We start from the raw sequence: 26,887 nt of genomic DNA, 5'->3' as shown, positions 1-26,887 counted from the left end.
ACAGACTTTCATTTAATATTGTACAAATTAATAATGTAACATATTAATATATGAATCTAGGCGAGAAAGTATAGGAACTCTATAGTCTTTTAATTTTTTCTGTAAATCTAAAGTTGTCTTAAATTCTGTATTGTTTTAAAAACTAGTTTTTATAGGTTCATATAGGAATATAAACACATTTTTAAAAGTCTACAAATATTCAACCAAAGCACAGGGGAAATTTATGACAATTTTTGTTTAAATTACTTGTAAAACATTCACATATTACTATCAAGATAACTTGAGATGGAGGGAGCATAAGAGAAATGAAAACCAGCTTAGGCTTATCTCTTATCAGCAGAAAAGTTTTATTCCTTTTATTGACAAATAATTAAACCACATCCAAGGCCTTAACTTACAGACACAAACCAAAGTAGCCATTTAAAGCATTAGATAATAAGGTACAAGACATACAGTAGTGAGTTGGAGGGGCGAAGTACTTTGCCAACTGAAGCTTATACCAAATTTTGCTCGATGGAAAGTTGAGCTGCTAGTGCCTGGGCATGGCTAAGGGTAAGAGCATTTCTGCAGAAAAGAAGGAGAACAGCATTTGACTGCATTGATAGGTGTGCCTTATCATGTTGAAGGGAAGAGGGAAGAAAAGGTAAGTTCCTCCGTGGGGCATTAGGCTGCCTTGGAGAGGGCCACAGCGGAAAAGCGGACTTCTCCTTGCTCACGCTCAGTGAATTCTCTGCACACCTTGGCAGCGTCCTGAAAAGGAGCAAAGTCATCAGAATCCAAACACCAACAGCACAAAACCAGTTTCAAAAGGAAATTCTCTAAAGCTCAAAGTCCATCTTTGCTAATTTAAAATCTTCCACTAAACTTAAAACCAGGGCTTTAAAAAGTAAGAGAAGAAAATCGAGTGGTGGAAAAGACAAGCACAACACTGCAGACTTGGCTTTCAGAAGCCTCAATTCCTGTATCACTTCCACCAAATAGCTCTATGCTTCTGCCTGCCATGTGCACTTGGTTTTGGCAACAGAACCAAATGTTCTTTCCTCAAACAAGACAGAAAATTGATTTTTCAAGAGAAAACTTTTAACTCAGAAATTTCTAGAGTAGGGACAAATTTCTTCTAAGTAAACATTTTATAAAACAGCCTTAAGGTTAAGAGTGAATACCTGGAATTCCAGTCATAGAAAAGTAATGAATTTATAACACTGCAATGGGAATCAAATGTGTTAATAATTCTAAGCTAGGTTTAAAAGACTGGTAAGTTAGAAAATTGATCCCAATGTTTGTTATTTACTGAATTCTAGGGTTTAACTGCCTTGGAATCATAAATGTCAATGCCCAATTTGTAATAAGTCAGGGGACTTAGGAGAAAGGTAATTCCACAAACCACAGTAAGCTGAGAACCTTCAAGAGGAAAGGGAAGACTCTATGACAAAGAATAGTGATGGAACATCAGCTCCTAGAATCTAAAAGTCTCAGACTGGATAAAGAGTTTGGCCTACGCTGGAGACTCTTCAGTGCTCCAGCTTTCAAATCACTTTAAAAACTAAAGGGTCTGCATATGTAGGTCTAGATTGACATTCACATTTCATTCTCTATCAGAATTTTTAATAAGTTGATAACCCACACCTCCTCTCCCTAAATTAAAACGAGTGCAAAGTATATATCTTTAAACAGAATAGACAGACAACTTTCTTAGTGAGCAGTAAACTAATTCATTCAACTTTGGAATACTTGGGTTAAGTTTATATATTTTATTACTGCTTTAACAATAATTAATTTAGTGTACACTGTAGACAAACTAAAACACCTCTACCCATATAGACTCATCCTTGCTTAGGCTAAGAATTTAACTAAGATAATGGTTTATATTTACATAATTTGAAATGAGTACAAAAATAGTTTTGTACCTTCCCTGTATCTCAAATTCTATTCACATAATAGTTTTAGGTATTCTCTATGAGGCATATTTTATAGCATATTCCACAGGATTAGATGAGTTAGTATGTACCTTACAAGTTTTATTAGAAAGACCAGAATCTTTCCCACAAATGGAGAAAATCCAGAAATTTTGCCTCTGTTCTTTATTCTCTTTCACAAAGAAATTCTGACTTTCTCTTGCAAATATCCCACCCTCACTCTCTCTTATAGGTCTCTCTCTTACTCTACTATTCCCATATACCCTTTGATACTCAAGAATTAGCTTTAACTCATCTCAGGTGTTTCTGACAGATGACAAGTATAAACGATCCTCCCTGTAACAGTGGCATAATTTGGTCAATAAGCACCTTAACATTATCAGGTCTAGATGTACCCCAAAATACTATATAGGGGCTAAGAGCATAGACTCCAGAGGTAGACTGTAGAGGTTTGAAACATGGCTCTGCATTCAGGTCATTGACTCTAGCATTACTTAGCCTCTCTGCACCTCAGTTTCCTCATCTGTAAATTGGGGATAATAATACCTACCTCATAGTGCATTAAAAGAATTTCATAATAAATACAAATCACTTAGAATGGAGCTTAGCACTGGGGTTGGCAACTCACATTACATGGACCTGCAGGACACTTTTGTAAAGTTTTATTGGAGCTCAGTCACCCATATTCATTTAAACATTGTCCATGGCTGTTTTAGAGTTACAAGGGCTGTAGAGTTGTAACAGCACAGATGAATACTTGCAATAGAGACCACTCACCCTCAAAGGCCTATGTTTTCTATTCGACTCTTTACAGAAAGAGTTTATGGACTCCAGGTCTGTGCACACTAAGCACTCAAAAACGATTACTTTATGGCTTCTATAACCACAAATTAAGTAGTGATACCTTAACAGCATTTTGCATTTTATTGTAAATAAGCAGTTTCCCTTTATACAGCGAATCAATTCTGAGGACTCATTTCCAGCACAGAATTAAGAAGTTTTGGGGGTCACTTGTACTAGGATGGTGACACAGTGATCCTGGACTGAATTTGATACTCTGAAACTGTTAACAGTGAGCTATGTGGGAAGAAAAAAATCATGAATTTAATTGCCTAACCAGAATGCAGAGCACTCTAAATAAAAGACTAACTTAATCTAGCCATTTTAGAGGGATTATGAAAGGCTCAGGTTGCTATAAGGTGAGTTGTGATCTGGGATGTAATCTGACAATATGACAAGTGATCACCTTAATTCCACAAGGAAGCAAAGCAATGGCTTTCAGGCTAATTCCAACAAGACAGCACACAATACTGATTAGTCAGGCTGCTCTGAAGGATCCTGTTTAAAACCACTTGCTATACATAAAGTAGATAGAACCACTCAAGATGATCTAAGCCCTAATGAGTGCTTTTAACCCAGACCATTGGTGCTGGCTTTACTGAAACAGTGTTAACACTTTAAAATAGACAATTTGGTTCAAGAAAATTAAAGGTGGTCCCTGGTGGAGAGAGATTCCAAAGATTACCTGCAATAGTGAGTCCTCTGAACTGGTGCCATGGTTCACTGGGAAAGGCATTCGTCCATCTGCATAAAGAAGCCTGCCATGTCAATTTTCTCTGTACATTTTCTTAAGCAGCTCAGACATTTCAGACTCTCATGAATACCCCCACCATCCCCACAAAAGGAAGCCTGATTACGGAGCAAAAGGTTGGAGATGAGGGTCAAGTGTTGCTAAATATCCATCCCAGGAGATTCTAATCCACAATCAATGAGACCAAACAAAGCCAATCCAGCTACGCTGATAGAGGGGCCTGTGTCCCCATCTCTGAGGAAGGGTCACAGAGCAAAATTCAGATACAGAGTCTGGGGGACAGGAAAGACGAAGATAAGAAGGGATCCTTGAGATTTCATTTCCCCTCAATGACTGCTGAATGTCCCAAGACTCCTTTGTCCCTGTTTGTCCACAGGTACAGTCTTCTGTTGACTAGGTAGAGCAGTCTTTTCTATTAATAAAGAGGGGATAAATCTTCCAATATGGGTAAAATGTCTTGTCATAGGCCAGTTAATAGAAATCACCCCAACATTGTCCAAATCCCTTTTACACAAACAGGGTTATGTTCAGGCATTGAACCTTTTCCAAAAGTCCTCTCTGCCTGAAAAGGATGACGTTGGAGACCCATTACTGGGATGGTATAGCAGGAGATGTGCGCAGAGAAAGATTAAAGACATATGTTGAACTGTGAGATATATTCTCTTTACTGGTTTGGGCCTAAAGCCTTTCATTTGGCAAATCAGCTGCATGAGGGGGACATTCGGCATATGATAGATAAAGGATTAAATGCCCCCATAAAAATATCTCATTGTTCTGACTTCGTTAACAATGACAATAAGGGCCACAACAACCAATACTGTAAGAAAAATAAACCTGAAGAATGCACAAAACCATATGGGATTCCAGAAATGGAATTAAAAACATACCAAGTTCATAGAGGTGGCCATCCACGTTGTTAAACAGAATAAAATGGAAGTTCACCTTGTCATCTACCTGAAGAGTCAAAAAAAATTTTAATGAGTATTTTGAAATTAAGTTGTTTAAAATAACTTCGCTTGATATTCAAGCGCAACTCTGTTGAAACGACATGCTTATATTTTATTTAAAATTATTATAGCTAATATTTCCTATATACCAGGCCCTACTCTAAGTCCATTAAGGAAGATATGCTATAGTTACCAGAGCAATCCTGTGAGATAGTTACTGTCATATACAACTTACTGAAGAAATTAAGGCTTATGAAGGATAAGTATCCCACCCAAGGTCAACACTAAAAAGTGGCAACTTTAGCCAACTATTAGTTAAATCTACTGAAATCTAACTTAGCAATTGACTTGGAAGTTTTGTTCAGATTATAGGACATTTAAGGGTTCTAGAAATTGTCAGTCTTCATTGTTAAGAGTCTTCTTTACTCTCTCCAAAACAGTCTCTGAGAAGAATACTTGAAATGCTGAACTATTAGAAGAGGTATTAGTCACTCTTTAAAACTCATTTGGGTCTAAACAATACACTACAGCTTGGAATTTAGTGAAGATGCCAACTAGATTTCTGAAGAACCATTTTTATGAAAAACTCTGGTCAAAGCATCATTTGAGTAGAATTTTCTGTTATTAATTTGGCTCTTGGGTGGATAACACCATTTGCTGTGTGCTCCAGCAAGAGGGCACACATATTTCAGTGAAAACACAGGTAGCACCTGGACTGCCTGATTTGCATTTACCCGACATTGGCCTTCCTGTGCTACAGCATCATGGGCTGCCTGAATGGCCTGCAGAAGAGAGAAAATAATTAGCATGAGGATTTCCAGATTTTAAGGAAAGCGATGGGCTGAAAGTTCTCATCCTACCTCATTCTTTTCAAAGCATTTTGCTCGGTCTTCAGGTGACATCTTCTCCGTTTCAGAAAGAAACTGTTTCAGGACTGACCCATCCTCTTTTAAAAATGAATGCACTTATTAGTACACATAAAATAATGCAAGTGGAAAAAAAATTAATGCAAATGCTGACTAAAGCCGCTACATAGCTGGTCATGCTTAGTGGCCTGAATCCTTAAGGGTGTGGATGGGCTGGCTCTTCCTCCCCAGCCCCCTTCCCAAGTTCTCCCCTAACTCACTACTTTCCAGACAGAGGTGCCTCTCCCTTCCTCCCAAGCTGAACTTTTTTTTTTACCTCTGCTCTGTGACACCCACTTTCACCTGGCTACCTTTCCTTTAAGTCCTTAAATCTCAGCTAATCACTTTCTTACAGTACTTAACCAATGGTAACACATTATTTGTGACATTTTTAGTGCCATCTTTACAGACTGTCATGTCTATGGTCGCATCTACAGCACCTGTCACAGTGCATGTTTTGTGTACATGACCCTACAGTAACATTCTAACCTAGTAACAGTTCTCAACCAGAGATTTTTATTTCAGGGTAGGAAATTCAGTCTCAATAATTCAGTTATCCAGATTGACATTACTGTAAACGTCCTCAATAGAAATGTAAAGAGCCAAATAGACAACTGGCTGACTGTAGGTATAAGGGCATTGTTTTTGCTCAGTGTGGATAAAGGAGTCACTGATGATAGAACTACAGCATGACACACTCACATTTTAAAAGACTTCAATTTGAACTTTCATCTACACTTTTTTTTTTAAATTCTGTTGGATGGAGACCATTCAAAATGTGGATGTAACAGGAATGTTCTGAGCTCAGAAGAAATCTATGACTTAGATGAAGTGTTTGACATCATTGTTACCATGGTTACAAAAAAGTCACACTATCTCTGCTGAACTCAGGCATGCAGTACTCTAAATGAAGTGAGACTTACTATAGAAGAAACAAAGACTCAAGCTACAATTTTTAATACCGCTCAAGCAAGCCAATATTTGAAAAAGCAACTTCTAGAACATCTGGGTATTTATGGCCAGACAAACCATTATTTCAAAAGTATAACAGGAATAGTCTTGGCTATGCTCTGCTAGTTAAAACAAAAATCATACATATTTGTGTATATACCGATATACACATGACATACCAAAAACAACAATGTGGATTATTAGCTGAAGTTGCTCAATTCTAGCCACTCTCACCCACTGTATAAATTAGGAGTTGGAAAACCACTGTCCATTATTATAAAGTTTTACTGGAACACAGCCATATTCCCTTGTTTGCATCTTATGTGTGATTGCTTTTGCATAACAGCAGAGACAAGGTAACCCTCACACCCTAAAATATTTAGTCTCTGGACCTTTACAAGAGTTATTTGACCTCTTGACTAAATCATAGATAACAGCCATGGTTTTTAACAAGGCTTAGTACTGTTAATTAGGCCTCTGACAAGAGCTGAGCCTCATTTCTTTTGCTTCCTCCATAGCATCCATCTGGGTAGGAATGTCAGGGGATAAAGCCCTTGACTAGTTCTCAGCTGGGTCTTTCGGGATTTCAGCTTGCTGCTATGCCTCCCTATAAGAATCCATCTGCTCTAAGTTCTGTTGATTCTTCTGGGGTTTTGGCCTGCTGCTATGCCTCCCAAACAAAAATCATTTGCTCTAAGCTGTGTTGGTTCTTCTATTGCTTATGAGACAGAATCATTAAAGGTGGGCCATTAACTGTTGACATTTTATAGCTTAATATCTCTAGTTCTACAGGATCACTGAGAACTGAATGGGAACATCTGAGAATCACTACAATAATGGGCCTTCAAATGTTTTTTTCCTTTGCCTCAGATCCATTTAGGATGTCTGCCAGCTGGGAGAGCATATGCACAAGGGCAGTATAAAGTCTAGATAGCACTTGCTCTTCCACTTTTGATGGAGAATGCCCAACCATGCTTCTTGGTAAATGAGTTTCCTTCCCTCAAAGGAGAGAAACAATAAGAATTCATCTACTAATACTATTTGGGTAAGAAGTAGCCACGACTGCAAAGGTTTCAAATAATTTTAAGGCAATGACTTCACTAAATAGATCCAGAGGGTTAGAATGAAGAGTTATCACTCAAGGTTAACTAGGTATTTCGACTTCCAAATTCCAAATTTAACTTGAAGAGAGCAGACCTTGAAACCTATTCTTACCAAAGTCCAGTTTGTCCTGATTATTGGCCACTGCATGTATAAGTCCAATTGTACCACAGGAGTTCCCGATGGTCTGCTTCATGAAGTATACTTTAGGACTAACTTCTTGTCCCTTCAGTTCCTCGATCTGTTTTTTCCTGAAGTTCTCATGCTGCAAACATAAGATTGTTATCTTTCTAATCGAAAATGCAAAGAAATAACAGATGGCAGCACAGCAAGTTCTCCCTCCTAAATGGAAACACATGTGGGTTGAGCAAACAGGAGCCTGGGTTCTAGATGCTGGCCAACGCCCAGAGAATGGTCTGTCTGCCTCCCACACTCACACCAGCCTGTGGGGTTCTGAGCGCTTCTGAGACTCCACCCTGATGCTGCAGTGCAGTAAATGCCTTGGAGAGTGACCAAGACTTTGTCTAGACACCACTGCAACCTTTTAGCTTGAAATGGATGGTGTCATTAGATCAGATAGAAAAAGAGATATATCAGTTCATTATTTTCTTTCTTTAGCAATAACAAAAACAGTATCATATGGGCATCCCAGTCCATCTTTGATCAAAATGCCAAACAAAAGTACCAATTAGTTTCATACTTCACTATTCTTTCAAGTTCTACTTCAATTCTGTCCAAGTTTATTACTCTTCCAACAGACAAGCAAGCCTTAATAATGATTAAAAGGAAAAAGCAATTCAAAGAAATTATTTCATACTCTCTCCCCTCCTCCCTTTCTTGTAAAGGAAGGAAAGACATCTGGTCTTTTCAGCTGTGCTTTTTCAAAACCTTCTCCTCATCTGAAAAGAGGGGAATGTGACACTTGTTTGGCCTTCATGTGAGGACAGACTAGCAATTGGGGGTGGAGTGGAGAGAGGAGGACTGGTAAATGACACCTCAAAACAACTGTTAGTGCTTTTATATAACAATTTAGTGGGCTTGTCTGGACTTTGCTCTAATCAGTTTTAAAAATCTTCAAGGTATGATTTCCCAGTTAAAAGCCAGAGTGCTAATGCTAAAGAAACAACACTTTCCCATAAGAAGCAAAATTCCAAGATAACACCAGAAACATATTTTCAATTCTAGCAACCTTTTTTCACTGCACATGGAACATTTCAGCAAGCTGTGTGGTACTATTAGAGGAACAAAATCTCTTCCACTGATTTGAGATTCATCATCCCACAATGCTGTAGCCACAGATCAACTTAAAACTCCAACTAGGTAAGAATCTACCAAATCCTTGAATTATTACTCATTGATTGTTAAGGGCTTTTACTTTCTTAGTTTAATTAAATTAAAAAGAAAAAAGGAGGGAGGGAGTCCTTTAGGGTCATTTGTGCTCTTCCGTGGAGACACTTGCATAAATATCTCACAGGGACTTAATGTTTTAGAAGTGACCATTTAGGAATTCATAATACTCTGAGTCAAAACTAAATCCTTATTAAATTCACATTAGCTTCTTTGGGAAGTCAACTTATACACCTTAATTTTTCTTTGATTTTGCTTCAGCATTTAGTCTAGTGGGTGGTTTTGTTTTGTTTAGTTTTAGCACAACAGACGTGCAGTAAATCTGCTGGATTGAACTGGAAATAAGTTATTCAAACCAGAATGTTCTCTAGGAGAGCTGTCAGATCCAGCAACAAAACCAGTGGGCCTCTGAAGGCAAAGGCCCTGCACCACTGCCTCCCTGAGGCCTCTTCTCTGAGTGCTGCGCAAAACCTCCGAGTCATCATGGTTCCTCTAATCATTTTCGATCTGAGGAGACACTCAAGTGGGAGAAAGGAGACTGCACTGGATTCAGTCAATGGGGAAGCTCATTTGAATTGCTATTATTTGGCAGCTCCTTTTTTTGCCTAAGTAAAGGCTTTGGCAATAAAAACCTGTCAGTGGATTTATCTAAAAGCTTTCTTAGGTGCTTTTTATCCTTAACTCTCAGCCATTTATCAGAAGAAAGGCCTGGCATTTCCCACGGGGCTTGATTTATAATGAGGATGCTTCTAGCACATCCAGCGTTTGGACACTACTCAGTTAGGCTTATTCTGTGTTTGGAGTGTTGCCCAAGTTTTGCTGATGCAAATTTTAACCACTCCCATGTTAGAAGTTAAGTGACAGCAATAGGATATATCAATGCCATGCTCATTAGTTAAGAAAACAGTTATCTCAGCTACCTTTTTACATGTGGCACTCAGCCTTTGAGATACATATATTCGAGCACATTTGTAGGAAGTAGACCATCCTAAGGGAAATGAAAAGGTGTTTCCCTGCTCTAATACCAACCTAACTCCTATTTTCTGCAAAGTCAGAAAGGAAGGAGGAAGACAGAGGGGGAAAGAGGTACCCAAACAGCCACACAAAAAATGATCAAGCTAAACACACACACACACACACACACACACACAATCAAGAGCCTAACGAAGCAAGTTCTGGGGCTTGGAGTTAAGGCCGTGAGACGGAAGAATCCCGTGAGACGGAAGAATCCCGTAGGGTCTATGAAAACCGCCTCACAGGCTGGGAAGGTAGCGAATTAGAGAACCTGTCTTGAAGCTGCCAACCTCCATTTTATAGCAAACAAGAAGCTGACAGGTCACAGCTCTTAAAGGAAAACAACCAGCCATTTCTTGAAGCCGAAGTATTAAAGACTAAACAACTTTGAGCGATTCGCAAAATGGGTTATTTCCCTGTAAAACTGGGATGATAGATGGACGTGAGATGCTGTTTGTCTTCCAAATTTAAGGCGACTTTGGCTGGATGAGGGAGGAGGCAATAGGCCCTATTTGAGCATGAGCTCCAAGGAGTAGCTACCGAAAAGGGGGAGGCTCCTCTCTCCCTGAGAGGCGTGCCCTTCATCCCCCACGGGGGCCAGGCATTTTTGCCAGGTCTGAACACCCAGGCCAGTCAGGGAGGGGAGTGGGGAGTCTCCCCTGCCTGAAACGCTTGAGGAGGGCAACCGGCCCTCCTCCGGCCCCACGCCCTACCTGGGCGGTGAGGGGAAACAGAAGGAGCAGCGCGCAGGCAGGCGCTGGTACCGAGCCCAGAGCGTCCTCCTCCAGTCCCAGCACGTCCACGAAGCGCCAGTGGCCCGCGACCCCCAGCCGGACCAGCACCTGCGGAGAGGAGACAAGGCGGCCAGGCGCACGGGGACAAGCAAGCCACCGGCACCTGCCCGAGGGCGGGGCCGGCTCGCGCGCCCCCACTCCACCCTGGGAGGAGCCCCGGCCTCACCCCGCCCCCACCACCGTCGGCGCAATGACACAGCACAAAGCGCGGCCCACACGTGGCTGCCGCGAAGCCCGAGCACCCGTGTCCGCGAGACCCCGCGCCACGCCCTCGGGAGCTCGCTAGGCGTTTGCAGGCCGCGGCCCCTTCTAACTCCCCCAACCCGCTTTCGCAGAGTCATCACCCCGAAGCAGGGGCACAGGGAGGATGCACAGCCCGCGCGCCCCAGCCGGGCCGCCTCTGGTGCGCGCTCGATTCCTGAAACGCAGCCGAGGCCGGTGGGCGTCTCCGCCTCGACGCTCCCGGGGGAGAGGAGACAGGGGCGGCGCGAGACGCCACTCACTTTGTTCAGCATCTGAAAGGCAAATGCAAAGAACAAATACAGTAAAACCAGTCAGCCTGGCAACCTGGCGAGAACTGGCCCTGATCCCTGCCCTCCCCCAAGCAACCGTGCACCTGGCGCTCACCTCCGGGTTAATTTCCAACGGTTTGAGCTGCATCTTCGAGAACAGCGAGAGCAGTCAGCAAGGAGAGAAAAGGAAAAACAGCGAACGGAGACGCCCAGGCTGCCGCTATAAAGAGCTGGCCTGACGCACTGTGGGTGCCTGCGTGGGGGGGAGCAGGGACAAAACCAAGCGAGGGGTAAACGGCCAGTCTCAGCCAAATGGGCACGAACCCCCCATGCGCAGCGCGGAATGGTACGGCCGAGCCCACAAACCTTGCAGTCTCGCTTGCGGGTGAGATGATGTGGTGGTGGGGATGAGGATGGGTTTTGTTGGTGGGTGTTCCATGAGTGTATTGATAACTGTTCTTTTGATGGAGTCTCTTTTCGCGAAGTTTCTGGAATCCCACCCTGTCTACGATTATCAGTCACCTGAAAGCTCGGGTTCTCTGGAGCGTTGAGAAAAAGCTCAAATTCAACAGGTATATATTTAATACGTGTCCCCTAAATCTCGCAGTTTGCATTTGACCTTAGAAAATCGTCCTCCATGTTTAATCACATCGTACCAAGGTTCCTTTTTAATTGAGTGTCTAGAATTAAAGATGATATGATATGTAACATCTACTGCATTGGCAATGGTGATGTAATGTGACTCCCCAAGAGGAATTGTTAGGTCACGGGAAAGCGGAAGAAGACTGGGCGTGTGTGACTGTAATAGAAGGCCCCGGAGAGGACACGTGGTCAGAGATTTAGGAAACAAATCCAGCGAAAAGATAGGTACAGTTTCATGACGAGAAGCTGTGAAAGGAAAAGCATTTTTGAAAGAATGAAACGCTTTAAAAAATAAAATTCTGAGTATACAATAGAATAATTCCGGTGAAGAAGAGGAGTGTCAACTGAAGAAACCGCTGTTCTCTGATAATCTCAGGTGGGGTTTTTTTTTCTACCAGCATATTCAAAAGATGGGGAAAAAAGCATATGCCAGAGAATGAATAAAAAGAGTGGTAAAAATAGTGTAAAAATCTTGAAAGGAAATGGATCTTGCCGAAACAGTAAGGAAGCAAGAAGGTTGATTGTTCTTCAAAATAAGCTCAGGAAAAATGATTATGATAGTGATGATGAAAGAATAAACCTACTGGTTAGAGATTAAGAGGAGGGGAAAGGGAGAGAATCTATATTTTAAGTTAATGCCTCTTGAGTGGGTCACATCCTTCGTATGTTATTTCATTTAATCCTTGGAGGATCCAGTGGAGAAACTCTTGTTAGTGCCATTTTACAGATGAGAATCTGAGTCTTAGGTTAATTTGCTTATAGTCACGATTAGAAAAGTACAACTGAGAAGTGAACCTTGGTAAAACAGAGTCTAAGAGCTGATTCTCAAACCTTTAAGATTCCAATACATTACACTTCTACTTTCTTTCCGTTTTACCATTAAAAATGACCTTTACACAACAAAATGAGAGGAAAAACATAGTAAGAAGGACTTCATGGGTGAATTTTATGGTCTGTAAATTATACCTTAATAAAGTTGTTGAAGAAAAAAAGGCTTGAAGATCAAGATGGGGGGGTAGTACAAGAACAACTGGCTGCAATGTATGCCTTCAGAGACAAATTACATCCCAATTTACTTAACTTATTCATTTAAGAAACACTGATTAAGTATCTAGTAAGTGCCAGGTACTTAAAACCTGGCAGCGTCCTTCATGGACCTTACATTTAATCAGGGAAGGCAGATAAGCCATAATCATCATGTGAAAGGAGCAAAGACCAGAAACATTTGGGAATCAGGAAGACTCCCCAAAAGAAGCAAAATTTAAGCTAAGTGCTGATGGGCAGGTAGAAGTTAGTAGGTAAGAGTTATCCAAAATAATTAGTAGCAGTGATCATAAAATCACTAGCAGAAACCTTTGTTAAAGGTTTTTGTTATTCATTCAACCTATGTATATTTGTGGGCTTACTATGTGTCAGGTAGCATCAGAAAAGAATAAAATAACTCCTTGCTCACAAGGAGATGCCAGAGACTGGACATGGATAAATCTTATCCTGATCTTTAAAAAAAGGGGTGGGGGAAGGAACAAAGGGAATAATAATGCTGAGACTGCAGGCCAAAAGATTTTATATCAGCCAGCCCAATTCCAGGACTCATAGTTTGTGAACTCTTAGAAAAAAATAATTGCCTTCCCAAACTGGGACGACATGGCTTGATAGCTAATTTCTTTTTGTCACTGAATCATATTCCATTTTATGGATGTACCACAGCACATTTATCCATTCACCTTTGAAGTACATCTTGGTTGCTTCCAATTTTTGGCAATTATGGATAAAGTTACTATAAACATTCATGTGCAGGTTTTATATGGGCATAAGTTTTCATCTCATATATCTAAATGTATACAAACCTAATTGCTGGATCAAACGGTAAGCCTGTGTTTAGCTTAGTAAGAAACTGCCAGATTGTCTTCCAAAGTGGGTGCACCATTTTGCATTCCCTCCAGTAAGGAATGAAAGTTCCTGTTGCTCTACTTTGCAGTTTCTTTCTAATTTAAACACAGGCTTACCATTTGGTATTGTCAGTGTTTGGGATTTTAGCCATTTTAATAGATGTGTAGTGGTATCTCATTATTACTTTAATTTTGTTTTAACCACATAATGGAGCTGTTAAACTTTATAATTTTTAAATTTTTGATGTATAATACAACATATATACAAAGCAGAGAAAGAAAAAAACAGTAGTTTTCAAAGCACTCTTCAACAAGTAGTTACAGGACAGATTCCAGAGTTTGTCATGGCTACTGTACCATCATCTCAGATTTTTCCTTCTAGTTGTTCCAGAACATTGGAGGCTAGAAGGAATAAATATTTAACAAATATATATCACAATTGACTTTTTTTTTCTTTTTGTGAAAAATAACATATATACAAAAAGGCAATAAAATTCAAAGCACAGCGCAACAATTAGTTGCAGAACAGATTTCAGAGTTTGATATGGGTTGCAATCCCACAATTTTAGACTTTGACTTCTACTTGCACTAAGATGCTGGAGACTAAAAAAATATCAATATAATGATTCAGCAGTCATACTCGTTTGTTAAACCCTACCTTCTCTACAACTCCACCATCATGTTTGATCTTTCTAACCTACTCTTTAGGGGTATTTGGACTATGCCCATTCTAAACTTTTCATGTTGGAAGGGCTGTCAATAACATGAGGTAGGAAGATGGAACTAGCTGAAGTTCAGAGAGGCTGGCCTCTCTAGGTTTCAGGACTTATCTGGTCCAGGGACCCATCTAGAGGTTTCTAAAAAGTTACCCTAGTGCATGGGAACTTTGTAGAATCATATATATTGCCCTAGGTGTTATTTAGGATTGGCTGGAATGTTTTGGTTGGGGGTTGGCAGGTTATGATAGGTAGCAATGTCTAACTGAAGCTTGCATAAGAGTGACCTCCAGAGTAGCCTCTTGACTCTATTTGAACTCTCTCAGCCACTGATAACCTATTTGTTACACTTCTTTTCCCCTTTTGGTCAGAATGGAATCATAGATTCGACAGTGCTAGGGCCAGGCTCATTCCTGGGAGTCATCTCCCACGCTGCCAGGGAGACTTTCACCCCTGAATGTCATGTCCCACATAGTGGGGAGGGCAAAGGTTTCCCTTGCAGGGTTGGGCTTAGAGAGAGTGAGGCCACATCTGAGCAACAAAAGAGATCCTCCAGAAGTAACTCTTAGGCATACCTATATCATTCAACAAATGGTGCTGCAATAAGGAGATACATGGAAAAAGAATGAAATGTGACCCCCACCATACAGCATACAAAACAAAACAGAATTTAAGAAGGACATATGTGACATTCTGAGGTCAATTATCATGGTATGATTGATCTTTATATTAACTTTATTCTTAACTTTATGGCTATAAAGCGTAGGTAAATATATCAAATAAATATATTTGATATAGAAAATATATCAAATAAAAAGCAAGTCTCTACTGATTGCATATGTAGAATGGAATGATTTCTAAATGTGTTAATTTCTTTTTTTTCTTTAATTAATAAAAAAAGCAAGTCTCAGCAGCTTGTTTATAACCATTAGAAAATGAACACTTCAGCAAATATCAGAAATAAAAGCATTTCTTTTTAAAATCAGTGAAACATGTACTAATGAGGTAGACCTGGCTTTGTGAGCAGATTGTGAGAAAAGGATTCAAATATTTTAGCTATTTGTAATTTGAATATAAAGTTGAAACCACTTTATAACATAATAAATTGTTTAATTTTAATAATAGGGGGTTCTTGGAATAATGTTTGAGAAGATTCATGAACCTAGTGGAGAAAAAGTGCTGTGATTGATTAGTGATGTCTGTCATGAGTATGGTAAAGAAAATTAGCAAGGGTGATGATTGGTTAGTTATGTCTGCCATGGGTAAAGGAAAGCCAAATAGCCAGAATGACTAGCTATTTAATACCTGTTGACTAGATTAATATAATACTCATGATGTAATTGTGGCCAGAAATTTCACCAATTGAATTGTCCAGACTATAACTATATTATGATGTCCAATTCCTGGCACATAATAAGCACTCAATAAATATTTTTCAGCTGAAAACCACACTTCAAAAGAGACATGGAAATATTAGAGGTTTGCAGAGGCAGAGGACCAAAGGAATGAACAAAAATCGTTGGAAAAAAATGAGAGTGAATGATGTGGAGAAGAGAAGATTTATTTTGCAGGCTGTGGGGGAGGAAGGTGACAATTACATTATAGCTATGCTCAAATATTCAAAGAGGGAGAAGTAATCCTCCTGATTACTTAAGAGAACAAGACAAGTTAGAAGAAATTTTTTGTTTATATACGAAAGCACTTAATAATTGGAGCAAACCAACATTTTTGTGAGTTCTTCATTTCTCAGTGAACATGATTTCACCAGAGCTAACACTGACTGAGTGCTGTGTGTCAGGCACAGGTTCAGTGTATTTTACATATATCAACTCTTTTAATCCTCATAACAACCTGTGAATGTAGGTAACTGTTATTATCCCCATTTCACAGATCAGACTTGGAGTAGCTAAGTTCCTTACCCATGGTTACCCAAATAATGAAAACTGAAATTTGGCCACAGGCAGTCTTGAGTCTGCACTCTTGACCATTATATTATATGATACTACCTCTTCAAAGAGCAGAATACCCAACTAAAGGGACTGAAGGCACAAGGACATTTATTATCTCATTTAACTTGATCGCTGGAGGTTGATGGTCTAGGTTTGGTTCCAAGGGTCAATGATGTATTCAGGGATATAGGGTCTTCCCATCTTTCTACTCTGCTGTCTTCATGGTATTAAAGGTGTCATCCATCATGATTGTAAGACGGCTGCAGAAGCTCTGAGCAGCGTAACCTCATAGAATACAATCTCATCCAATGGCAAGAAGAAAAATGAGATTTTCCTTTTCTTGCTCTCTTTTTTAAGTATGAAGGGGAGATGTTTTCCAGAAGCCCCAGTCTCCTGAAGAATTCCTTCATGTACTATTAGCTTGAATTTAATTATTAATCATGCACTGAACAGAAGGAAGCTGGGAAGTCAAATATGTAACATTTTCAGATTCCATGGAAGTAAGCTGTGTTTTGCCACCAAAAGGAAGGGTAGGGGCAAATGTATTTGACAGGCAACTACTAGTACCTGTCACACCATGCCCAGAACTTTTCAAAGACTTAATGATGGATAAAACTTCTGCTGGGGGCAAAGAGGAAGGGTTTGAACTAGATAACCTCCGAGATCCCTTTGCCTAAAGTACTGAGTACGATATGGTTCAGCATGTCTTTGAAGGTAAAAGGTGTATGAATGCATGGGTGGTTCAGTGGTAGAATGCTCACCTTTCATGCAGGAGACCCAGGTTCGATTCCCAGACTATGTACCCCCAACAAATTAAAATTAAAATTTTAAAAAGTGTGTGGATGCAATTGGTGTGATGGTGAGCCCAGTGGAGTGTTATTTAAGGAACCTGATTCCAGCCCTGACTCTGTCATTGGAGAACAGTGCGACCTTTGGGTCCTGGTTTTCTGTTAGGAAACCTAAGCATTTTAGGTTCCATCTGACATGTCTATAGGTGGAGAAACAAAATCAATGAATGAAGAAATTGTCCTTCATTAAATAAAGGTGACATTTCTGGTTTACCATCAGTAGGACTTTTTTTTTCTCGTTTAAGTATTATTTCCCTAGGAATAATGAAGATTTGAAATGTATGCTTTAAAAATTATCTCTGATATCTCATTGCTGAACAGCTAAATATGCTTAAGGTCTGAGTCTGGGGCTAAGAAACAGTACACTAATTTTCTGGTCTATCACTATTTAATTGGTTTCTTTTCAAACATATTATCTTCTCAGATAATTGCAATATTTTGCTTGCTTTTGTTCGTAAGCTCTAGTGCTGTGCTCCATAATTTGGATTGTGGTGGATACAGCAGACTGTTTCACATAATCTCCTTTCAAGCATGCCTTCTTGTATGTTAGAGCCTAGAGAACTAGAGAACACATTTTCCAAACTCCCTTACAGCTAGGTTTCCTGATAAGAATTTGTTTCTGCCATATGTATATAACTGTATGAGATTTGAAAGGTGGACATGAGACAGCAGCCATCTTTCAACCTAGATGCCTTTTTTGGCTATTGCATGGGCTTTTCTGCTTGCAAGCAAGGTCATGGGGCTAAAAGGTTTTTCTAAAAGCAGCATTCCAGTGTCTACTCTTCAGCCTTCTGGATGTTGAGAGGGAGCTACTACAGAGCTGTAGGCTGGGTCCGTGCCCAGTGTCCATTCAAAAGCTTTGTGAATTTTGGAATGCATTTGTGGTGGTAGCACCAGCAGTGGCAGATTCTGGATCTCTAGATAACAGCTATGATGGTGCGTTTCTCAATTCAGTAGTTCCAGTGGCAGTCACAGAACTACTACTATAGCTTTCTTGGCAGGTCAGTTCAACAATGTTATGAAAATCAGTCCTAGAGCCCCAGCTCAGAGTTTAGTCCTCTGGTACATACAGTAGTTCTTATTTTTATTTATTTATTTATTTTTAACATCACAATCCATTTTTTTTTCTTTTTTGTGAAAACAGAATATATACTAAAAAGCTGTAGATTTCGAAGCACAGCACAACAATTAGTTGTAGAACAGATTTCAGTGTTTGGTTTGGGTTACAATTCTACAATTTTAGGTTTTTACTTTTAGCTACTCTAAGATACTTGAGACTAAAAGAAATATCAGTGTAATGATTCAGCATTCATACACATTTGTTAAACCCTACCTTCCCTTAACTCTTCTCTCATTCCCCATTATTCACCCCTGGTTTTGCTGTGGTACTGCTGATGTTTTCCTGTTAAGCATAGCCTATAGCATACAATAGCAGTTTTGCCCCTATACCCCAAACTTATACACTCTGTGTACAAAATTCATACCTTTGCAGTAGTGTAGTGTTAATCAGTGGAACACATGGGTTCATACAACCCCTTTCAACCATGTTCACTTTCAATATGGTAATATTACTTATAGACCCACTAGGGAACCACCTTCACTTCTCTCTGTTCCCTTACATTTAAAATGTTCAACCTCATTAGTTAACCGTTCACCCATCTCTAGCTTCCATATATTTCTGCGTCTCCTATAGTCTGTATATAAGCCTCTGATTTTGCCTTTACCATGGTCATAAAAGTGAAATCATACAATATCTATCCTTTTGTATCTGGCCTATTTCAGTCAACATTATGTCCTTAAGGCTCATCCATCTTGTCATGTATATCAGGATGTCATTTTGTCTTACTGCTGCTAATATTCTGTTGTATGTATGTAGCACATTTTGTTAATGCACTCGTCTGTTGATGGACACTTAGATTGTTTCGGTCTTTTGGCAATTGTGAATAACACTGCTATGAACATCAGTGTGCAAATGTCTGTGTCACTGCTTTCATCTCTTCTGGGTATATATTGAGTAGTGGTGTTGCTGGGTCATAGGACAACTCAATATTGATTTTCCTAATGAACTGCCAAACTGTCTTCCACAGTGGCTGTACCATTATACATTCCTACATAAGTGCAGAAGTGTCCCAATTTCTCTACATCCTCTCCAACATTTGTAGTTTCCTGTTTGTTTAATAGCAGCCATTCTTATAGGTGGGGTGATATTTCATAGTAGTCTTGATCTGCATTTCCCTTATAGCCAATGAGAATGAGCATCTTTTTATGTGCTTTTTAACCATCTGTATTTTCTCTTCAGAAGAATGCCTATTCATATCTTTAGCCCATTTTATAATTGTCTTGTTTGTTCTTTTATTGTTGAGCTGTATGATTTCTTCATGAATACAGGACATTAAATCTTTATCTGATGTGTGATTTCCAAATATTTTCTCCCATTGAGTTGGCTGCTTCTTCACCTTTTTGACAGTCTTTTGAGACACAAAGCATTTGATTGGGGGAGTTCGCATTTATCCATTTTTCCTTTTGTTGCTTATGCTTTGGGTGTAAAATTTAGGAAGATACCTCCTATTACTAAGTCTTGAAGATGTTTCCCTACATTTTCTTCTAGGCGCTTTATGGTTCTTAGATTTAGGTGTTTGATCCACTCTAAGTTAATTTTTGTATAGGGTGTAAGATAAGGGTCCTCTTCATTCTTTTGGCTGTTGATATCCAGTTAGCCCATATCCATTTATTGAAAGGTCTGTTTTGTCCCAGTTAAGTGCATTTGGGAGCCTTGTCAAAGATCAGTTGACCATAGATTTTGTCATCTATATCTGCTCTCTCAGTTAGATTTCATTGGCATGCAGTGGTTTTGTTAAAGAGTTTGTTAAATCTCTTTCTGCTTTACATACTATATTAATTTGTTAAACCTGCTGGAACGCGATATACTAGAAATGGAATGGCTTTTAAAAGGGGAATTTGTTATGTTACAAGTTTACAGTTATAAGGCTATAAAAATGTCCAAACTAAGGCATCCAAGAAAAGATACCTTGACTCAAGAGGGGCCACTGTCTGTCACATGGGAAGGTTCATGGTTGGCATCTTCTGGTCCTTGTTCCTGGTTCTGTTGCTTTCAGCTTCTGATGCGAGTAATTTTCTCTCTAAGTGTCTGGCCCTGCACTTAGTGCCTCTGGGACACAACTCTGGATGCTGGCTTGCTTAGCATCCCCTGGGAAGGCACATGGCAACATCTGCTGAGCTCCAAATGTCCCTAGGCATCTGCTCTCTCTGTCAGCACTCCACACATCTCCAAGCATCTCTGTTGGCTCTGAAGCAGCAGTTTTCCAGGCATCTTTGTCAGCTCTGATCTTTTTCCAAAATATTTCCCCCTTTAAAGGATTCCAGCAAACTACTCAAGATCCACCTTGAACGGGGAGCGTCATGTCTCCCTCTAATCAAAAGGCCACACCTACAACTGGGCATACCACATCTCTGTGGAGTTAATCTAATCAAAAGGGTTACAGCCTATGGTATTGAATTAGTATTAAAAGACATGGCTTTTCTGGGGTAAACAAAACTTTCAAATTAGCACAAATAGAGTAGTTTTGGACTCTTGAATTGGTATGCTACATGCATACCAGTGGTAGTACATGAGAGGATTTTTTTAGGTGAATAACAAGCATGTAGTATTTTTGTTTGTTTCCACGCATATCAGAAAAACTGTGTATATGTGTATAATTAGGACATCAATTTTGTGATTTCACAGAATTTAAATCTTTTGACTGATCTAAAATATACTAAGTAAATAATATGGTTATACCAAAAATCATGAGCCATTCACAAATCCCAACGTGAGATTTGTCACTCTATGGTGACAAAGGAATCTTATTCTTACTAGTTGAGGGAGTCAAGTTTACGGTTTATTTATAAAGGCAGGATACTCAAGCACTGAAGCAGTGCTCCCTGAATAATTCGAGGAATGGACATTGCTGTCCGATGTCAGAAGTGACTCAAGGAGGGAGATGAGAAAGGAAAGAGTACTAGTTTTTTTATTATGCAAAGAACATTGTATATTTTATTCCTGTTGAGCCTCGTGCCAACCCTCTGATTTCCATACTTTACCTTTATTTTGCAGATAAGTAAACTGAGACCTCAAAAAGGCTATTTAACTTGCCAAAAGTCACATGACTACTATGTGTCTGGGTCAAGGTTTGAACCCAGCTCCATTTGATTTCAGAGCCTGTGTATGCTCGACCTCCTGCCTGACCTCCATCTAAGGTGCAGCCCCACAGCCTTAGTCATAATCACAAGAAATGCAGATTAAACTAAGCTGCTGAGAAAAGAGAATGTAAATGATTTGTGCAATGTCCAGGGTCAGAGCCGGTCACCTGAATCTTTGATAAGCATGCCTGCCTTGAGGGTTAAGAATCTAATTTGAATTTATAATTTATAATTAGTATGACATCAATTATTGACAGAGTCCTTCCTCAATGTTTTGAAATTTATTTGGCAATTCCTCTGTCAATAATGTTTCCCCAGAAGTAAGGTTCTGACATCCAGATATTTTAAAGCTAAAAACAGCACAATAAAAATGATGCATAATGCAAAGAAACCACAGCACTTAGTTACCATGGTAAAGTCAATTTTCCTTCCATTTTCTAAAAGCATTATCATTAACTGGGTGGTCACAAGTATATCTAGAGGAAGAAAAAAGATAAATGTGGTGGAAGAGAGTACATGTTATAGTTGAATTATACCTTACTTCATATATTCATTCAACAAATATTTTTGTGCCAGACACTATGCAAGGCACATCTGGGTTAGGGTGGAGTTGGCAGATGACGGACATAAGACAAAAAGTGACATAAATATATACCATGATGCTAGATTTTAAATGTGCCATCAATTTTGAGATCAACCATCAACTTAAAAGCTACTTCACAGGGGGTGAAAAGAGACACAGGGCATAAAATAGATTCATCAATTGTAAGATGTTTCTCCTTTTAGAAGTGTGTAAACATGAAAAACTTGCATCTTAGAAACAAGGAAACACTGGATTTTCTTATTAAGCTCGTCATGGTCAATTTGTGTTCAGGATTGCTAGCAGTAGGCACTATCCACCATTGACTTAGTTTGTCAGGGCTGCTATGAGAAATACCACACACATGTTGGTTTAAACAGCTGGAATTTATTGCCTTGCAGTTTGGGAGGCTCAAAGTCCAAAATCAAGGTCTTGATAGGGCTGCACTTTCTCCCAGAGTGTATAGCGTTCTGGTGCTGGCTTGCTGCAGTCCTTGGGGTCCCTGGGCTTGCATCTCTTCCTCCATCATCTGGTGATCTGTCTCCTTGGTCCTCCTAAGGTTTGCAGACTGCATCTAAATTTTCTTTGCCTTATAAGAACTCTGATCGTGTGGATTAAAGGCCACCTGATTCAAGTTGGCTTCATCTAAATAAGATCTTCAATGATCCTATTCACAAATGAGTCCACACATGAACCCTCTTTACAAATGGGTTCACACCCACAGGAATGTGTATAAAGACGTGAACATGTCTTTTTGGGCGACATGATTCTGTCCCCAACAACAGTGAAAGAAAAATGTTTTATGTGTCTAAGGAGTGTGGAAGGGGCTGCACTTAGTACAAGTGAAATATATAGATCCTGGCTTATTGTCCTTCAGTTACTTTTCTTGTGGAGCTGTAAAATTGGAAATAAGAGGCATTGGTGGGCCTAGGTCAGCCACCTATGGTGTGAACGTAGGTAGGTTGATTAGCTGCTATTCATTTCTGTTTCCTCAACAACAAATGAGAATCAAATGATCGCTAAGATTTCTTTCAAATCTAGAATACTAAGGACCTTGAGAAGCAGAGAAATAAAAGATATATAGACCCAAACACATACAAATTTAGCTTGTGTCTATTTTCTTCCCTTATTCATTCATTTTGGCCAGTAAACTTTTTTTTTTTTCACTTGGCTATAGTAAACAAGATTTATCACATAAAATTGTTTCCAAAGTATGTTTCAGAGCTGTTATGTATTTCCTTTTACCAGGAGAATAGTATGTGAGGAATATGACAAGCAGAAAATTTGTTAAATCTGTAAGTATACCATGAAGAAATGTTTTCCTGGGAACACTGAGATCCACATAGGGAATAAATCAATATTTAGATGTCTGGTATCTTGGTCCTATCTAGACATTTAGCTTCAATGACCTAAGATAATGAAACAACTTTTAAAAATATTATCTGAGGAAGTTAAAACACACACACACACACACACAAATCCACCACCCTAAGAAATTTACAGTTTCATTTTTCCATTTATTACTTTGAGTATTTGGCTATATGTGTAACTCTCTTGGGTTCCCAATAAAGATTATTCCCTTATTCCTTCCTACCCTTGCTGTCTCTGCTGCCCTATCCCCAACTCTGTACTGCTTGTCCCACCCTCCCCCAGCTGAAATTAACTTTTCTTTTTGTAGGGGGGAGATTGATTCTTTAAGATCTCTTCTGCCTGGTGTGAGACCAGCAATTTTTCAAATAGTGTGTTTTATGCAGTATTTAGTAGATACTCAATGGAAGAATCTCCCGCAACACTAGGTCCCTTGCTGCTTTCTATCTGCTACCAAACATTCACTGGCAATCCTTATCCCTTGAAACTTCTCTTAGGTCTTACTGGCCAGAACCAAACTCCATGCCTTTCTCTGTAAAGGGAATACAATCACTGTAAGGAGAATTGGAAGCATGTTATATCTCAAAAAAGACAAGTAATAATAAATTCATCCTCAGACATAGGTAATGAAAATGCAGAACACCAAGGAAAAAGAGAAAATTTTAAAATCAGCAATAAAAAAAGCATATGTGGAAATGACATCAGTCTCCTCAACAACAACCAGGGAAGCAAAAGAGAATGAAGTATCTCCAAAATGTTGAGAGAAAATAATTTGGTATCCAGAAAAAATATCTTTCAAGAACATGTAATAGAGCATTCCCAGATAAACAGAAATTGAGTATGGTACTTGCACAAAAGAAATTTCTAAAGAACATAATTTAAAAAGAAAGAAAATTATCCACTATAATAGTCTGAGAAAGAAGAAGCAAACAATATTCAGTTAAAACGTGTGCAAATGTAAGTAAATATGGTTTTTATATGGTAAGAATGTCTAATTTATGAAAGGATAGTACTAAAATACTGTTCTGGCCAATAATAGGGAGTTCAATGGCAATAAAAGTATTCTAGACATTTTATTGTTCTGGGAGTGGTTAAGAGCATATTTAACTTTAGACTTTAAGTTAAATTTCAAGGGAAATTAGTAAAGAAAAGAAAAAAGTATGTAAACACATTTAGAAATAAATAAAATGAAATTAAAAAAAAAAAAACACCTCAAGCAAACCCCCCAAAAGGTAATACAGGAGGAAAAAAAGCAAGGAAAAGTCAGGACAAATAAAAATAAAAAAGTAAGATAGTAGAGAGAAGTCCCCCCCCAAAAAAAATACTAAATGTAAATATATTAAAAACGTATTTTATCAAATTAGGTTAAAAAAAATTCATGTAGGAGAAGATGGCGGCTTAGTAAGGCGCACGGGTCTTAGTTCCTCCTCCAGAACAACTACTAAAACTAGAAACAGTACAGAACAGCTCCCGGAGCCACGACAGAGACCAAACACACAGCGTACCCCATTCTGGACCGGCTGGACCGGCTAAGAGTCTCCGCTGTGGTGAGGTCCCCGAGAGGTGCGCGCTTCCCCGGGCCGCGGCGGCTGGTGGCCAGAGCTCCCTCCCTCCTTCCTGGGCTGGCTGGGAGCTTTGGATCGGTCCCCCAAGCCGCGGCGGCCGGCGCCCCTCCCCACGCGCGGCTTCCCGGGCCAGCTGGGAGCCTTGGAGCGGCGGTCCCCCAACCCACAGTGGCCGGCAACCGGAGCCCCTTCCACACATGGGGCTTCCTGGGTCAGCTGGGAGCCTCGGAAAAGCGGTCCTTCAAGCTGCAGTGGCCGGCGACTGCAGCCACTTCCACACATGCGGCTTCCCGGGCCGGCTGGGAGCATCCGAACAGCGGTTCCCCAAGCTGCGGCGGCTGGCGCCCCTCCCCCACAGGCAACTTCCCTGAGGGAAAGGAAAGAATCTCCAACAGTAGTAGAGACTGAGCCCAACCTAACACCAATAGTGGCATTAAGGAACAACTTCTGACTACTAAAAATAGGCCCTCAGCCTAGGCGAAACTGATCAAGGCGGAAGTCGCTGATTGGGCTAACTGAAAAAGAGGAAAGGGGGTGAAACAGAGCCTTCTGTGGCTGTTTCTACAAAGGCTTTGTTGCCTCTGGGCTCAGCGCTGGGATTACATAGGTTACAACTGCCCCAAACGCAGAAACAGGCTGCTTTCAGGGCTCTCTACCACCTGAACCTTCCCCGTGGGAGGGGTGAAACACAACTCATGTGGAATTCCTCTCTCAAGGAACTCAGATCCCAGGACCTCACAATTTGAAGCCATTAAAACCATCCTACAATCTCTCCTCTGTCTCCACCACACACCCAGCAGTGAGAGCCTTCCAAAGTTAAAAGAGCAACAACATCTTTTGCTAGTGGGACCCGCAGACAGACAAGCACCACCTACTGGGCAGGATAAGAAAAACAGAGCCCAGAGACCTCAAAGGAAAGTCTTCCAACCTGCTGGGTCCCACACTCAGGGAAATCTGATTAAATGCCCAGACGCCAACAAAAAATAACGAATCACACCAGGAAAATTGAAGATATGGCCCAGTCAAAGGAACAAACCAATAGCTCAAATGAGATACAGGAGCTGAGACAACTAATTCTGAATATACGAACAGAAATGGAAAACCTCTTCAAAAACCAAATCAATAAATTGAGGGAGGACATGAAGAAGGCATGGGATCAACAAAAATAAGAAATGGAAAGTCTGAAAAAACAAATCACAGAACTTGTGGGATTGAAAGACACAGTAGTAGACATGAAAAAAACAATGGAAACCTACAATTGTAGATTTAAAGAGACAGAGGCTAGAATTAGTGAACTGGAGGATGGAACATCTGAAATCCAAAAAGAAACAGAAACTATAGGGAAAAGAATGGAAAAATTTGAGCAGGGGCTCAGGGAATTGAATAATAATATGAAGCGCACAAATATACGTGTTGTGGGTGTCCCAGAAGGAGAAGAGAAGGGAAAAGGAGGAGAAAAACTAATGGAAGAAATTATCACTGAAAATTTCCCAACTCTTATGAAAGACCTAAAATTATAGATCCAAGAAGTGCAGCGCACCCCAAAGAGATTAGACCCAAATAGGCGTTCTCCAAGACACTTACTAGTTAGAATGTCAGAGGTCAAAGAGAAAGAGAGGATCTTGAAAGCAGCAAGAGAAAAACAATCCATCACATACAAGGGAAACCCAATAAGACTATGTGTAGATTTCTCAGCAGAAACCATGGAGGCACGAAGACAGTGGGATGATATATTTAAATTACTAAAAGAGAAAAACTGCCAACCAAGACTTCTATATCCAGCAAAATTGTCCTTCAAAAATGAGGGAGAAATTAAAACATTCTCAGACAAAAAGTCACTGAGAGAATTTGTGACCAAGAGACCAGCTCTGCAAGAAATACTAAAGGGAGCACTAGAGTCAGATACGAAAAGACAGAAGAGAGAGGAATGGAGAAGAGTGTAGAAAGAAGGAAAATCAGATATGATATATATAATACAAAAGGCAAAATGGTACAGGAAAGTATTACCCAAACAGTAATAACACTAAATGTTAATGGACTGAATTCCCCAAT

At 39.8% G+C, this 26,887-nt stretch overlaps 1 protein-coding gene across 5 annotated transcripts; it reads right to left on the bottom strand.

Annotated features, from left to right (window-relative positions):
- Positions 1–413: 413 nt before the first annotated feature.
- On the bottom strand, positions 414–11,323 carry UCHL1 (ubiquitin C-terminal hydrolase L1). Of its 5 annotated transcripts, none has more exons than XM_077136726.1 (8): positions 11,194–11,319; positions 10,486–11,081; positions 7,526–7,676; positions 5,315–5,400; positions 5,189–5,236; positions 4,395–4,461; positions 3,442–3,500; positions 414–750 (listed from the first exon to the last, which is right to left on the bottom strand). In XM_077136726.1, the coding sequence occupies exons 3-8, from the start codon at positions 7,605–7,607 to the stop codon at positions 664–666; spliced, it is 429 nt and encodes a 142-aa protein (XP_076992841.1). In that variant the 5' UTR covers positions 7,608–7,676; positions 10,486–11,081; positions 11,194–11,319; the 3' UTR covers positions 414–663. The 5 variants fall into 5 exon arrangements, with proteins under 5 accessions (XP_076992841.1, XP_076992843.1, XP_076992844.1 ...); XM_077136727.1 differs by lacking the exon at positions 414–750 and adding an exon at positions 2,812–2,993 and having other exon boundaries at positions 11,194–11,323; XM_077136728.1 differs by lacking the exon at positions 5,189–5,236 and having other exon boundaries at positions 11,194–11,323.
- Between the last annotated feature and the right edge of the window lie 15,564 nt (positions 11,324–26,887).

The sequence above is a fragment of the Tamandua tetradactyla genome, chromosome 19 (assembly GCF_023851605.1).
Source record: "Tamandua tetradactyla isolate mTamTet1 chromosome 19, mTamTet1.pri, whole genome shotgun sequence".
Taxonomy (NCBI): Eukaryota; Metazoa; Chordata; class Mammalia; order Pilosa; family Myrmecophagidae; genus Tamandua; species Tamandua tetradactyla.
This window is presented reverse-complemented; position numbering and strand designations above follow the sequence as displayed.

Coding starts and splice junctions, on each gene's coding strand:
- UCHL1 (XM_077136727.1), bottom strand. CDS start 7,607: ATGAAGCAGACCATCGGGAACTCCTGTGGTACAATTGGACTTATACAT. Junction 3,501..4,394: donor TGGCCACCTCTATGAACTTG/GTATGTTTTTAA, acceptor TTCTTTATGCAG/ATGGACGAATGCCTTTCCCA. Junction 2,994..3,441: donor CAGAGGACTCACTATTGCAG/GTAATCTTTGGA, acceptor CTTCCCACATAG/CTCACTGTTAACAGTTTCAG.